This window comes from Martes martes, assembly GCF_963455335.1.
Source record: "Martes martes genome assembly, chromosome: 6".
Taxonomy (NCBI): domain Eukaryota; kingdom Metazoa; phylum Chordata; class Mammalia; order Carnivora; family Mustelidae; genus Martes; species Martes martes.
In genome coordinates, this window is record NC_137893.1 from 62,609,256 (window position 1) to 62,624,391 (window position 15,136).

At 40.4% G+C, this 15,136-nt stretch overlaps 1 protein-coding gene across 1 annotated transcript in view; it reads right to left on the bottom strand.

Annotated features, from left to right (window-relative positions):
• Positions 1 to 5,163: 5,163 nt before the first annotated feature.
• HECA (hdc homolog, cell cycle regulator) overlaps positions 5,164 to 15,136 on the bottom strand; it is a gene marked incomplete at its 5' end in the record, with an annotated part of 46,036 nt that continues 36,063 nt past the window's right edge. Inside the window, 3 exons of the mRNA XM_080805561.1 lie at positions 5,164 to 5,630; positions 8,414 to 8,793; positions 12,321 to 12,475. Coding sequence (XP_080661687.1) covers positions 8,629 to 8,793; positions 12,321 to 12,475 — 320 coding nt within the window. The 3' untranslated portion in view covers positions 5,164 to 5,630; positions 8,414 to 8,628. The remainder of the gene's footprint in view (positions 5,631 to 8,413; positions 8,794 to 12,320; positions 12,476 to 15,136) is intronic.

The following is a 15,136-nucleotide window of genomic DNA, read 5'->3' on the forward strand; positions in this document are numbered from 1 at the left end:
ATTCTGTTCATCCATTCTCCGGCCGATGGACATTTGGGTTGTTTCTGTTCTGTGGCTGTGACAAATAAAGCTGCTATGAACATTCGTGAACAAGTCTGTGTGTGGACATGCTTTCATTTCTCTTGGGTAAATACAGAGTGGAACGGCTGGAACATAGCACAGGCACGCTTAGCTTTTTAGGAAACTGCCAGACTGTTTGCCATCAGCCGTGAATGAGAGTTCGCTTCAGGACCCGGCAACTTTGCCAGCAATTTGTATTCCCTCTATAATCGGAGTCCTTCCAATGGGTATGTAGTGGTGTTTTGTTGTGGTTTTAATTGGAATGCCCCTAATGACTATTATGTTGAATGTTTTATCGTGTATTCATTCATCATTCTTTTTTTTTTTTTTGGCAAAGTGCCTTTTCCAATATTTTGACCTTTTCTAAATTGTGTCTTTTTGTTGTTGTTTTTACATTTGGGGAATTCTTCATAGATTCTGGATGACAAGTCCTTTTCTTCCAGTCTGTAGTTCATCTTCATTCTCTTAATATCTTTGAGAAGTTCTTAATTTTAATAAAATCCAACTCATCCATCTTCAGATTTTACATCGTTTTTGGTGGGAGATTTTCTTTTTCATCATAACTGTATTCTTTAATCCCCATCACCCATTCCGCTTGTCCCCCCACCCACTGCCTCTCTGAACCATCAGTTTGTTCTCTACAGTTAAAAGTCTGTTTCTTGATCTCTTTTTTTCTTCATTTTGCTCGTTTGGTTTTTCTTAAATTCCACATGTGAGTGATCAGTTTGCCATTCTCTGACTTATTTCGCTTAGCCTTCATTATACTCTTGGCTTTATCCATGTTGATGCCAATGGCAAGATTTCATTCTACTTTTATGGCTGAATAATATGATAGTGTGTGTGTACACACATCTTCTTTATCTACTCATCTATCAATGGACACTTGGGCTGCCTCCAAAGTCTGGCTATTATAAATAATGCTGCAGTAGACATAGGGGTGCATGTATCCCTTTGAATTAGTTTTTGGATTTTGGGGGGCAAATACCCAGTAGTACAATTACTGGATCATAGGGTAGTCCTTCTTTTAATTTTCTGAGGAACCTTCATACTGTCTTCCACAGTGGCTGCACTTGTTCGTTTTTCTCCCTTTTTCTCCACATCCTTACAGGCACTTTTTGTTTCTCCTGTTGTTGATTTTAACCATTTTGACAGGTATGAAGTGATAATTCATTGTAGTTTCCATTCTCATTTCCCTGATAATGAGTGATGCTGAACATTTTTGTGTATGCTGGCCATCTCTAAGTCTCTTTTAGAGAAATGTCTGTTCATGTCTTCTGCCCATTTTTTAATTGCATTATTCGGTCTTTGGGTGTTGAGTAGTATCAGTTCTTTAAATGTATGGGATACTAGGGACACCTGGGTGGCTCAGTTGGTTGAGCCGCTGCCTTCGGCTCAGGTCATGATCCCAGGGTCCTGGGATCGAGTCCCGCATCCAGCTCCTTGCTCGGCGGGGAGACAGCTTCTCTTGCTGCCTCTGCCTGCCTCTCTGCCTGCTGTGTATACTCTCTCTCTCTCTCTCTGGCAAATAAATAAAATATTTAAAATAAATAAATAAATGTTTTGGATACTAATCCTTTATCAGATATGTCATTTGTGAATACCTTCTCCCATTCAGTAGGTTGCCTTTTAGTCTTATTGTTTCCTTTGCTGTGCAGAATCTTTTTATAGATTTTACACTTAGATCTATTACCCACTTTGAATTTTTTTTAATATGGTATGAGTATAAACCCAGGTTTAGTTTTTGGGTTTTTTGCATATGGATATCAAATTATTCCAGCACTGCCATTTCTTCGCTGAATTCTCTTTACACCTTTGTCAAAAAACAATTGGCCGCATATGTAAATATAGGTCTACTTGATTCCTCTAGTGATCAACTAACTTGTCTGTATCAATGGCAATTGTAGGAATCTATATTTTTAACTAACTTTTTAAATGTATTGACCAAGTCATGTCTGGGTTTATCAGGAGGCTTTTACCATTATTCCAATGGTTAAGAACCTTGATACAATAGGATAGTCAGGAGAAAGGGCAAGGCAGGAAAGAGATGGGCAGGTATGAGAAAATAAGGCAAAAGTATCACAATAGGTAAAAGGAAAAGGGTTATAAAAAGTAGACACTTCTAAAAAATGGCATTATCCCAACTCTGCCTCCACCAAAGACCACCCTCACCTAACTTGACCCTATCCTATTCTGAAAGGTTATGTCTATAAAATGAACAGCATTTATTGGGTAATAGTTCATTTGTATTCTCATATATTATTCATCAGAGACATATGCTACTGCCAGCATTTGTTGAGATAACCAGGATTGCTGTAACTCCTGACAAAAATAAATCGACCTTTTAGGTATCCTGTGCAGTCTCATTACATCCCCGTTAAGCTTTTTGAAATATTCACAATAGCCCTCAGGACTGCCATTTTGGTCCCTGCCCAAACCACTCTCTTTTTAGAGCCATGGGGGTCTGAAGCCTCAGACAAACTTTAGCCTAGGGGCTTCACCTTAGCTTTACTTTTTCATCAACCACATGCTATGTCAACAGAGCTTCAGAAAAATATGTGATTTGTTAACATGATGAAAACAAGTATAAGGCACTGATTGCCAACTCATGGTTTTGCAATAATTTGGAGTACCGCTACATATTAGCTCAAAAGATAGCCCCTAGACCATAAAAAATCTTAAGTCACTAAAAGAAACATGTAATCAGCATTTTCCCCCTAAGGCTGTGTGGAATACAAATAAACAGTGCTCAAGGTTAGCAACTCAAAAAAACCTCAGAGGGGCACCTGGGTGGCTCAGTGGGTTAAGCATCTGCCTTTGGCTTGGATCATGATCTCAGGGTCCTGAAATCAAGACCCACATCAGGCTCCCTGCTCAGCTTCTCCCTCTCCCTCTGCCTGCTGCTCCCCTTGCTTGTGCTCTATTTCTCTCTGTCAAATAAATAAAACCTTAAAAAAAAAAAAAGTCTGAGATACCAGAGCTTCAGACAAAATAGTGAGAAACCAAAAATGAAACACACCAAGAGAAACTGTTTGAAAGGTTAGTCAAAAAGGAAAACCCTGCCCAAATTGCAGAGACCAATGCTATCAAATCTGACAGCTGGACATGTTGGAATCAAACAACTCAAAGTCAGATCCCAAAGTGAATAAAATGGTGAATTCTTAGTGCAGACTGTTAAAATGTCACCTTATACCCTCAAGCAATGCTCAAATAAAAGGGAAAACATGTCAAGAAATTAATGCACAAAAAATGAGGCAAAAGACACAATTATTGATTTCAAATATTATTTTTCCCTTTTATAAAAATGTTCCTCTTTGGTTTTTTCTTCTAAAAAGAAGGGATGCTTTCAAAAGTACGTGTCATCCTTATACAATGGCTCAGGGAAAACGCTCAGAATTACTGCCATTTTAGCACCTGTCTGGCTAAGACGAGGGCTATACCTTTTACATCTACTGTCTTGTGAAAATAAACCCAAAGTTATCTCTCACCTCTAAGCAAAGTACCCATCCATTGATATTATTTGGAGGGCTAGGAGAAGAAACCCAGACTTAATATTCTCAGCCATTAACTACGTGAACTTATTATATAGATTTAAATTCTCTAAGCCTCCATTTCTCTCTAAAATAAGTACAATAGTGATGCAATTTAATAAACATATACTATTGTGAATACAACTGAAAACATAACCCTTGTGCTAAATCCTGGCATCTCTAAATTCTAGACTTTTATGGCTATGGGTTTTTACTCTTATGTTTATGAGGCATGTAACTAGATAGCTCTAAACCTGATTTTAAGATATGATCTAAATTTTTGATCTTGTGTATCAGAACCACTTGGCATAGTATCCCTCACCAGAAAATGATGAAATGATGTAATGGCGGCGGATTCCATTTGCTGAACACCAACAAATGAAAACAGTGTCGTCCGACTGAACTCCATCAAAGTACTTTGTTAATTTTTATTTTGCCACCCCTGAGGCATAGCAATACTAGATGGAGCTTGTATGAAGTCACTACCACAGTGCTAAAGGCTGCCATTACAGGAAAAAATATTCCTTGAAAAAAATTATTTAAAATAGTAACTACCTTCAAAGGTATTTCATATTCATTAAATAAGGTTTATCCCAACTATGGCCAGCTAACAAAACATGGAAAGAACACTAACTCAAGGCAAGCTTTTTTTTCTCCCAAAATTTACCTCTCCACTCAAGAAAACAGCCTGCATAATTAGGAATCTAATTGCTGCTAAATTTAAGTGAAAACAATAAAAGCCGGATTTAAAGAAATGGAAACCACTACAAACAAACAAGATTCTTCTCCCATTAAACTTAATTCTATCAATCACTGCTTAACTTCCTTTCCTCTTTCTGCTCTGCCACAGTTAAGAACTGTATTTTTCTTACAACTGCAAAGGAATTTTGTTGAGTAAATTACACTAGCAGAAACCATAAGATCCCGAGTCCTTATGGCTTCAAAGAAAATAAAATTTATGCCTGAGATGTCTGTAGTAAGTGGGAAGACAAGCCTTTGAATCCACTGGCAGACTGGAGACACGTCCCTTACCCATATTTCCACCTCTTCTCCTGTGTTCCGGTGTTTTTGTGGATTTCAATCCACTAGCTGAGAATGACAGTGGAAATGAAAGGGACAATGAGATTTAAAAGCTAAAACATACCGGACCACAGTGCATAAAGTCGCAAGAGGTTTAATCACAACTCAGTTTTCATTTTCTTAAAATGAAGCAGTGTATGATCAAGTCTTCTCGTTATAAAAATTGTTACAGGCATGGGAACCCAAGAAAAATCTGTAGACCAGGACTGTCTACCTATTCAATAGAGCTCCCTATAGCCAGAACAATTAACTTTGGACTACCTACATGGAAGTAACTGTTCTATAGAAGGCTTATTTTATTGTGAAGGTAGGCTGCATGCGACCCGCCGCCATCGAACAGCATAAAGAGGCTGCGGTTCTCATGACTGGCAGCAGTGACCGAGAATGGACTGTGCTCAAACCCCGGAAAGGCTTCCCCACTATCTATTCTGATCAAATAGGCCCAAGCTCCAAAACCCTGAAGCCCAGACAAAAAAATAAAGTGACACACCGAAAAGAGAGTACAACGTTAGCTTCTGAGATTTTATTATTTTTAATACATACATTTCACAAACAGAAACCTTCAAACACCACACACAATTCCATAACCAAATGTTTCAGTTTTATCCACATTCTTTAACTATTTACACTGTCTTCCCTCAACAAAAGTGCAATCCAAGACATCTTGACAAGAAATCTTTAGGACAAGAATATATTTTTGAGCTGGCTTTAACGATGCCCATCCGTTATGTTTTCTTTCAATTACCTGGAGTAATAATGAAGTCAAAGGACATAGAGATGAGCTGGGTTAGGCGGCATCCTATTAAAGGAACCAAAACACTGAACAGGAGCGCTTTCTCCTCAAGTCCTCCCAAACAACCAACTGAAACTGCTCAAGAGCTGCAACCAGGAGACCAAAGAGGAGAAGCCACGCGGAGGTCCCGACCCAGGCGCAGGAGAACCAACTGTAGGTGAGACGTTGGTCTTAGGGGACAAAACACAAAATTTCAGCAAATTAGTCTTCATGGTCTACTAAGTTATGCATCAGCCTGTTAGTTTTAGTATTTAAACACTTAATAATATTCCTTCCTGATGAGTTAATTTCCCCCCAAAAGCAATGAAAATATTTTTACTCTGAAAATAAACTTCTGCAAAACCTGGAAATTAAAGACTGGGGAGAGCTCTGGCTTAGTTTGAATGGAATAATTCATCCCACCGCCCAATTTCACGGTCAATTGTCTATCTTTTAATCAAGCAGTTGATAAACTCGGTATTATCACTTGCTTCATGTACAACCATAAGAGAATGGAGAACTGAGTCAGCCTAAAGAGAAACAATAAAGCCATCAGAAATGGTTTCTCACTGAACTGAAGCAGGTAAAATTTTTTGTTCCAGGTACAGAACTCTTAAAGAAATAAATGCTTTTTTAAAAAAAGTTAGAACAGGTGAAAAAAATCACTTTGAAATTATTAATCACTTATGAGTGGTTCATTTTATTGAACACTGTCTTTCAGAAAAACAGAAAAATGGGTCTCTTGGGTGACTAATATCCTTTAATATCCAAACCACAACAAAATAGTCATCTTTTTTGACAGACTCCAATTTCCACCGATGTATTCAGAGCAAAGTACTTTGAGAAAATCTGGTGAAAATACTAAGGATAGCAGATTTCCAAAATAAGATTTATTCTCCATATTGTTGCATACTCATTATATTTCATTCTCAAATAAACCAGATTTTCTACTTTAGAAGAGAATGTGATGCCTTAAAAGCAAACAATATTCTCCTATAGGGAAGAATCATCCTATAGGGATTATACCTATCCCTCTCCTTTTTCAGAACTGCAGCATCCACAGAATCCTAACTTTGTGGTCCAAATAAAGGCCAAAAGCAAATTTTATCCAATTACAGGGAAAACTCCTCCTACTTATTTTTCGGAGAGTACAAACTAATAGAAGAGGAAAATACTGAACGCATCAGACACCACATTCACAGCAGTTTTAGACTAAGGGGCTTGCGAACATGATTTATACATAAACTTTAAGATCCAGAACAATAATAATAAGCAGGTTTCTCTATAAAATTTTAGGTGCATTAAAAAACAGCATTACAAATATTTTATTATCCGTTTGAAATTCAGAACTGAAACTCAAATATTACCTCAAGAGACGAGAAACCTACGAATTTTTATACTTGGGTACATGAGAGAATCAGTGGGGCACCAGTTAACTCACAAATACAGCTCTGTGTATTAAGGACATATCTGCAAGGGCTCTGTCCTATAGGCCTTTTTCAGGCCAATATCGACTTGCTGCTTCGTAGAGGCACTGAGCATTTCCCCCCACTGCGAAATATTTTTCAGACCATCAAACACCAAATGAGAGGCAGTAAACCAAATTACAATAATCCAAACTGAAAGATAAGAATATTAGCTGATATATTGGTTCTTCAATGCTCTGTTGTTTGAAAAAAAAAAAATCAAACATTTCATACAGTAGAACTGAAACTTGCTTGCAGTAATACCTAAAAACTTCTCAGAGGAAAAACAGCTGTTCTTCTGAGAAAAAAAAATGGTATAAACCACATGAGTAATACAAACTGTTCACATCACCCCAAATTTGGCTACCCATAAAACAGATGTATTTTCAGCTTTCTATTAGCATATATGTGTACAATACTTGAAATTACCAAATCCATTTTTGAGAAATCATATTCCAATTCCAACTCTATGATGGTATAGAGTGTCAGTCTATTTAAATCATCAAGCTCTAATTACAAAAGGCTGTATTTTGGAAAGCCCAAAGCTCTGACTAATCAAGTTATACAAATTATCATCTTGTTTCACTAATGGTGAAGTATCACGGAGAGCTTCAGAATGATCTATTTTCAAAATACTGTTACACATTACAATCCGTGGTTTTGAGAAATGAAAACATACTTTAAAAAGAAATATTAAAATTATTATTCCTTTCCTCATATCCTCACAAAGCAATTTTTTCCTTTCCTTCTTAGAGTCAAACCTATGATTTGGGAAGCTCAGCATTAAATGGGTAAAATGTGGCCATAACAATTTTGTGGAAAAAAAAACATAGTAATGATAGTTCTGAATTTCACCAGTTAGGGTCTATGGCTGTGAGATTTACCTGTGAGAAGAATCTGACATCAAATGGCACTTGGACAGTGCAACCTACATAAATCACTACCACCCAAATCATGTCATTCATGGGTTCTCCTTAAGAGCTCATCTGACCAACTTCAAAGACACAATTCCAAAGACTGGGTTCCGCCTGATCTTGCCCCCTGGAGTCCATGTGCATCACTTCCAAATTCATTTAGTATGTTCTCTCTGTTACAGGTCAGTTTACCTAAAAACATTTGCAACACCACTAGTTTTCCTATGTCTTATAATTTGGATATAATTTTCAGTGAGAAAACTGCCTGCCTAATCACAGAGGTGACAGAAACACCACTCGTGTCTGCTTTCCAGTCATCTGCAGGTCAGTGTGCTGGCACAACACTGAGCCAAGACAGACTAGTACACTCCCAGCACTCCAGGCACAGACTTACAGTCACTGTCCCACGTTCTTCCCATCTAAAAGTGGGTCTTTAGACAGTTAACATTTTAATAAGAGTTTCTTTCCAACTCCCACCAGGCTTTTAGTTGATAATCCCATAATCCCTTTAACTAAATCAATCCTATCCTCCCCACCACCTTAAAAGCTGTCCGAGAGACTCTTAGTGATAGTGAACCTCTACCCCAGACTCACAGGATTATCCATTTGGGCTCCGGTCAGGACCACAGATCTAACACTCAGGAGTCAAGAGAGGGCAAGGGGCTAACCCCATTTTAGTGGCACACATACACAAAGGAACTCTCCTTTAAATTAGAAAAGAAAGTCATGTCACAGAATGTTTCCCTATAAAAGATATGTAATAAAGAAATAAAGTCAATAAAATAGCTATTCCTAAAGCAAAGCTTTCATCAATAAGCTTCGAGAACTTTGAAGGAAGAAAACGGCTTCACGAAATGGTAGTCCAGGTTCCCACAGTGCGGACACTGCTGGACGTTGCTGTACTCGGAGAAGTACTGCATCCCGATCCGCACGTCGATCACGGGCTTCCCACAGTGCTTACAGTTCAGGCGGGCCTGCGGGTGAAACAAAGACGTGTCAGCCACCGCGCCCTTCCCTCCGCCATGCCACGCCACGCTGTCACGGTCACCCACGCCAAAACACAACACCATGAGGTCTGAGGAACTGCGCCGGAGTTTAGCTGGGCGTCTGTCTCTCTTGTTAGCAAATGCAGGGGAGGCAGAGCGGAAGATACACATTCACGCATTCATCATCCGTCTGACAGACTGACCCCTCATTTCTCTCTGACCTGCGGCACCCTGAGCACTTTCACCTACTGGTAGGAGGAAAATTCCCAACCCGCAGGGTCTGAACTGCTCCACGGAGGCTCCCCTAAAAACAGGACACCCCTCCCCCTGGACTGTAAGAAGAGGCTGAAGCTGACTCCCCTCATTCAAAGCCTCATGAAACTTCATGGACTGGGCTGATTTTATTTTAAAAATTCATACACATTTTCGCATTCTGCTCCTTACTACACTTGTTTCTTTTGATGTAAAAATAAAATTTCCCGAAAATACTCCAGCAAAATTAACAATCCAGGAAGAAGTGCTCTGTGGATCCTGAGGCTTCGGGAAACCACTGCACACTAGATCTTCCTTTGTGCCTGGGTCTCTAACAGCACAAGACTAGAATCTTTTAACACAAGGTCCAAGAACTTAAACGAATAACCAGAAACGATAGATACAACAGTCTCTCAATTTAGATTCATTCCAAAAATGTAAGAAAAAGTATAATCTCATTTTGTCCTCAACACACTCATGGGAGGTACGTGATCTGTGAATTTAGATGAAGACACAGGCACAGACTGATAGCATCATGCCCAAGGCTACATAGTTAGGAAGCAGAAAGGCTGAGGACTGGACCAAAGAAGCTTATTCCAGAGCCCACATTCTTAGTTATGACACGGACGACCTTTCTGTGGCTAAGATAAATTGCCTTTTAGCTGACTAATCGCTCTGAACAACAAAAGTGAAATTCTGGGCAAACCTCTCTCTTTAATCATTCTCTTTAATCTGTTATTCCTTTCAAATAATTAACCATTAAGCTTCTTTTTGGCTCAAAGTCTTAGTAGAAGACCTTCCTGGATTCCTTAATAGCGTCTAACATTTACACCTTCCCAGTGAATACACAGTTGCCCGTGAACAACATGGGTTGAACTGCACAGGTCCACTTATGAGCAGCTTTTTAAAAATAAATACAGTACAGGACTATAAATGTATTTTCTTTTCCTTATTATTTTCTTTATAATGTTTTCTTTCCTTTGCTTTATTGTAAGAATACAGTATAAAATATTTATACAAAATACGTGTCAATCAACCATTCATGTTATCAGTAAGGCTTCTGGTCAACAGTAGGCTGTTCATATTTAAGTGTTTGGGGAGTTAAAAGTTACAGGCAGGGCGCCTGGGTGGCTCAGTGGGTTAAGCCTCTGCCTTCAGCTCAGGTCATGATCTCAGGGTCCTGGGATCGAGTCCCGCATCGGGCTCTCTGTTAGGCAGGGAGCCTGCTTCCTCCTCTCTTTCTCTCTGCCTGCCTCTCTGCCTACTTGTGTTCTCTCTCTGTCAAATAAATAAATAAAACCTTTAAAAAAAAAAAAAGTTACAGGCAGATTTTCGACCGCACATGGGGTCAGTACCCCTACCCCCCATGGTGTTCAAGAGTGAACTGTAGTTAACTGACATTTTTTTTAAAAAGCCAAAGAGTAATCAAACATTGTTTTCCACTTTTAGTTCAAGGCCAGAAAATAAAGGTCTGGGCTCACATTGTTTTAAGGAAGAAATACATAGTAAATACCAACAGGCTGGCTATGGCAGGATGCCATTCTGCTCTCCTCCCTAAAGATAAGGAAATAATCCCACTGCCTCTCAGTGGTATAGCAGAAAGAGGAGCAGACAGGGAGTCAGAGGTTTTAGCATGGCTGTGCCACATTTGTAAAGACCCCCACTGCGTGTGGAAAACAAGGAGGCTAACCTAGCTCTCCCACATCCTTCCTAGCACCAATGAATGGCCCCAAACTCTTTTCCTTCCTTACTTCTTTAAAAGAGAACCCTCTCTTGTATGTGTCAACGAGAGGAGCCACTTCCTTCTGTTTCTCTCATCCAAGAGCTGGTGCTGTAGCACAGTTGAGTATTACAAAATGCTACAGGGTGCAGCTAAAAAGACTTTGAGATCTCATTTCCAAGGCTAATGGAATTTTAAAATGGAAATGTGGTCAATATATTAGAATAGCATACGAGAAGTCAGCCCTATCTGGAATCAAACGACAGGCTATGGATAGCCATTTAGGTCTCTCGTGACCATAGCTCTCTTTTGAGAACACTAGTATAGACAAAGTATGGCTGAAACACCCACTCGGCCAACCTTTTCCTTCAACCTGCACAGCTTATCACAGGATATTCTTTTTTTAAAAATCACCATAGTGCTAAAGATACAAAGCTATGTAGTAACTAATGAAGTGTTTAATAGTTATTTGTATTAGAAGCTGGGCTTGGAGACTAAAGAGCAAAGTAAAATTCTCTCCTACCCATGAAAATGAAGGAACTCTAAAACAAGGCTCTCTTTTCCTCCAAGCACTTGGAAATGAACCAGATACTTTCAAGGGTTTTGTTTTGCCTCCTGTGTTTCCATGAACTTATTTAACGTTGTTTTCCCGGACTACTACCTCCCTTTCCTCTGGTGACAGCTAAACTTCGGAAAATGCTTCCTCTCAGCAATGCTTCTAAGGATTACAAACATTTCACGATAGTCTCCAACACAGTAGAGGAAGGCAGTTCCTGTGTAACTGTGCTAACCCACAGAAAGGAAGCAAAAAGAAAATGCTGTCCACCAAAGAAAGTAAAAGTTTCTTCTTCCTTTTAAATGACTTCTTCTTGGGGCATCTGGGTGGCCAACTGGGTTAAAGCCTCTGCCTTCGGCTCAGGTCATGATCCCAGGGTCCTGGGATCCAGTCCAGCGTCCGGCTCCCTGCTGAGCAGGGAGCCTGCTTCCCCCTCTCTCTCCGCCTGCCTCTCTGCCTACTTGTGATCTCTGTCTGACAAATAAATAAAATCGTAATAAATAAATAAATAAATAAATGACTTTTTCTTATTAGAACCTAAGTATATGTTAGTCACACAAAATAAGAAAATACAAGCAACAGGAACCACTTAGCATCCCAGCATGCAGACACACCTCAGGTTTATAGGTTAGCAGATCCCTTTCTGTAGTCACTTTCTACAAATAGAAGCATACTGTTATACCATTTTATAAACTACCTTTTTTACTTAATACCCTAAAAATATTTCCCATTAATTATATATTATTCTACAATACCCCCTATTCTACACTACCCACCCCCCACAATGGCTGGTATCCCAGCAATAGCTTTGACACACCATGGTAAACTAGCCATCATTCCTGGACTTGGGGATGGGGTGGTAGAGCCACCCGCTATCTTCCTCGCCCTCTCCTGAATGAACGATGGTGTGGCTCTATCTCCTCTGCGTTCACCAGGGGACAGAAGCCAAAGTTCACACTCAGCTCGCTCTGGGGGGTCAATACCAACCTGACAGCACGGAGAGGCAGCCAAGATGTCGTAGGTGTACATGGTGCCCAGCTGGTGCCAGCTGCCGTCCCACCGAGACTTACACTTGATGCAGATGATCTTGTGAACCCCTTCCAGGCAGTCCACGCACACCGCATACAGGTGCATGAGCCTCCCTGTGCACAGAAGACACAGTGCTGAGAATGGCCATCATCGGGTCTAAAACACTGGCTGATCTATCAATTATAAGCAAACATGTTACCATTCAGATAAAATAAGTAGCAAAATAGGTCATATTCAGCCTATATCCCCAAGTTGTCCTTTTAGAATAATGATGAATTACTACTGTCAATGGGACAATACTTCAAAGTTGTATCTTTATTAAATAGTGCTTCAATTCACTTTTCTAAAAAGTACTGCCAGGTTTACAATATGGACATCCAAATTCAAATGACCAAGCCACAAATCCTACAAACCAACCAGTGGTCATGCAGGACTCTCAGCTCAGAAGCCTGTGTGTGGCACAGAGCCTGAACCAACAATGCCGGTCTGTAGCCACGGGCTTTCATCCACTGACAAGTCCCACCATAGGAAAGTCAACAGTCTGTCTTGGTACTGGTGGCCCAGAATTATCCCATAGCCACAATTATGGTGTTAACTGTCTCTGTCTCCAAAACTGCTCAGCCTTGCCATATTTAATTTAGGAACCAGGATCATATCTAACTTGTAAGTGGTTATTTATATGGAGTACAATGTCTTATTATCTACTGATACGTAGGCATCAGAGAGCGCCACAGTGCTGAACACTACACTCAGAACATGTACTCCTTCAGAATGTGCTGCTCCTTGCCAGGAGCCAAACCATGGCTCTTCACCTTTCAATAGTTAGGACCAGCCTGCTCCTTACTCTCTGGAAAGAGGTAAATAGTACTTACAGGGTAACTTTCCATTCCGTTTGCTTACAAGGCTCTCTCTTCCTCCTCAACAGTGCTTGAGGAGGAAGTGGTTCCCATGTTCTCTCTCTCTCTCTCTCTCTCTCACACACACACACTCTTATTTCTCAGGTCTATCTAATCTTCACCTTTCTCCAACCATTCTCTGAAAGGTACCCTTCACACGTGGTCCTGGGCTCTGTTGCACACTCTTCCTTTTCTTTCTCTTTTCTCCCTATTCAAGAGTTGCTCCAATCTTAAGATCTGAACCACCCCTGTTATAAAATAAGCTCCCCAGTTTTCACCCCAGATGCTTATTTCTAACAGTGCTTGCTAGATAGACATCTCCACCCAAAGTCTCAACACCCCTTCAAGCCCAACACACACCAATGCCTTCATCTTCCTTCCCCTAAAACAGGTCTCCTTCCCAATGTTCTCCAATCCCGTCCATGACAGCATCCTTTATCTGCTCTAGAGCCAAAGTGAGCCAACCAGGATGCAGCTTCATCCTCTACAGGCAAGTTATCCCCAAAGACACAATTTTTTCTTTAAAACCACCTCTTGCGGATATTCCTACCTTTCAGTTCCCACTGTCAGCACCCAGCAATCTCTCATCTCCTGCCATCTAGGTAGGAGATTTAAGTCCCACCTCTCTGGAGACAGGTTCCCCCCCATCCTTTCAAACAACTTCCCTGCCCCCAAGTGATCATCCGCTCTAAAGAAAAAAAAAAAATTAGACTCTTCAAGTTCTTAAGGAACATGACAAAGCCCTTACTGTGGCTTGAAAGGACACCCACAATCCGTTCTCCCTATCTTCCCCACTCATTTTCCACTGGAAATGGAATCACCAATCTCTTCTCCCCAGTTCTGTTTCAACTTTTTTTTTTTTTTAAACCACCATTCCCTTGCTCAGATTGCCTCTGTCCTATCAACAAAGGCCTTACACAGCCAGACCCTCTTGTTATCAAAATCCCATCCACCTTCTGATATCTGCCTTCACATTGCCTCCTTTAACTACCCAGGCCAAAGTGGCCCCTTCCTCCTTGGAAATTACAGGATGCTTAAAGTACATCATATCCAGGTGTTACTCATTCTATAGATGGTGGTAAAGTTAGGCCTGGTGAAGGTAGTTCCATTTTTGTAAGAGCATCTTACATCCTCAGATTATAAACCGATGGAAGGCAAGGACTGATAGCACCCAGCCCAGGCATGGAATACATAAATTCGAATTCACTGATGTAAGTGAAAAGAATCCGACATCACAGATAAAATAAGAACAGTCCTCTCGTTTATGCTGAACCCCTGTACTCTCCTTTCATCTTCACAGAGAATATTTCCAGTCTTAAAGTGAAAGTAGTTTTCACCTACTTCCCTCGAAGTTAACCCCTACCAATATGAAGAACAAGAAACAAAACACAAGCTCCATCTTCTGGGAAACTGTGAGATACCTGCAAACCTGAACCAAAACAGGAGGTCACAAAATCGGATGAAGAAATTTTAAATGACTTAGCTCTGAAACTGGATGCAAGCAGTGGAATGAGGCACCAAAAGGGAAACAGTGGAGTAGACAAGTAACCAAACATCCTATGCAACTTCTTCCATCAAGAAGTAGTCTATTTAATAATCATCTCCTAAATCTGGGCTAGCCTTACAACTTATTTTGAAAACCACAATGTGATGGAAGTGATGATACTCGGTTCCAAGCTTATGCCTCTTGAGAGAGCAGGCCCTACCTTCTCACCCCCTGAATGCAGGAAAAAGCCCAGTCTAGGCCACTGGAAGATAAAAGACCACACCAAACCGGGATGAGCCATTCATTCCAGCAGAGGGCCCCTGCCAGGCCAGCCAGTCGGCCAACTGCCAGACACGTGTCAAAGGTCATCTGAACCAACCAACCCACAGAAC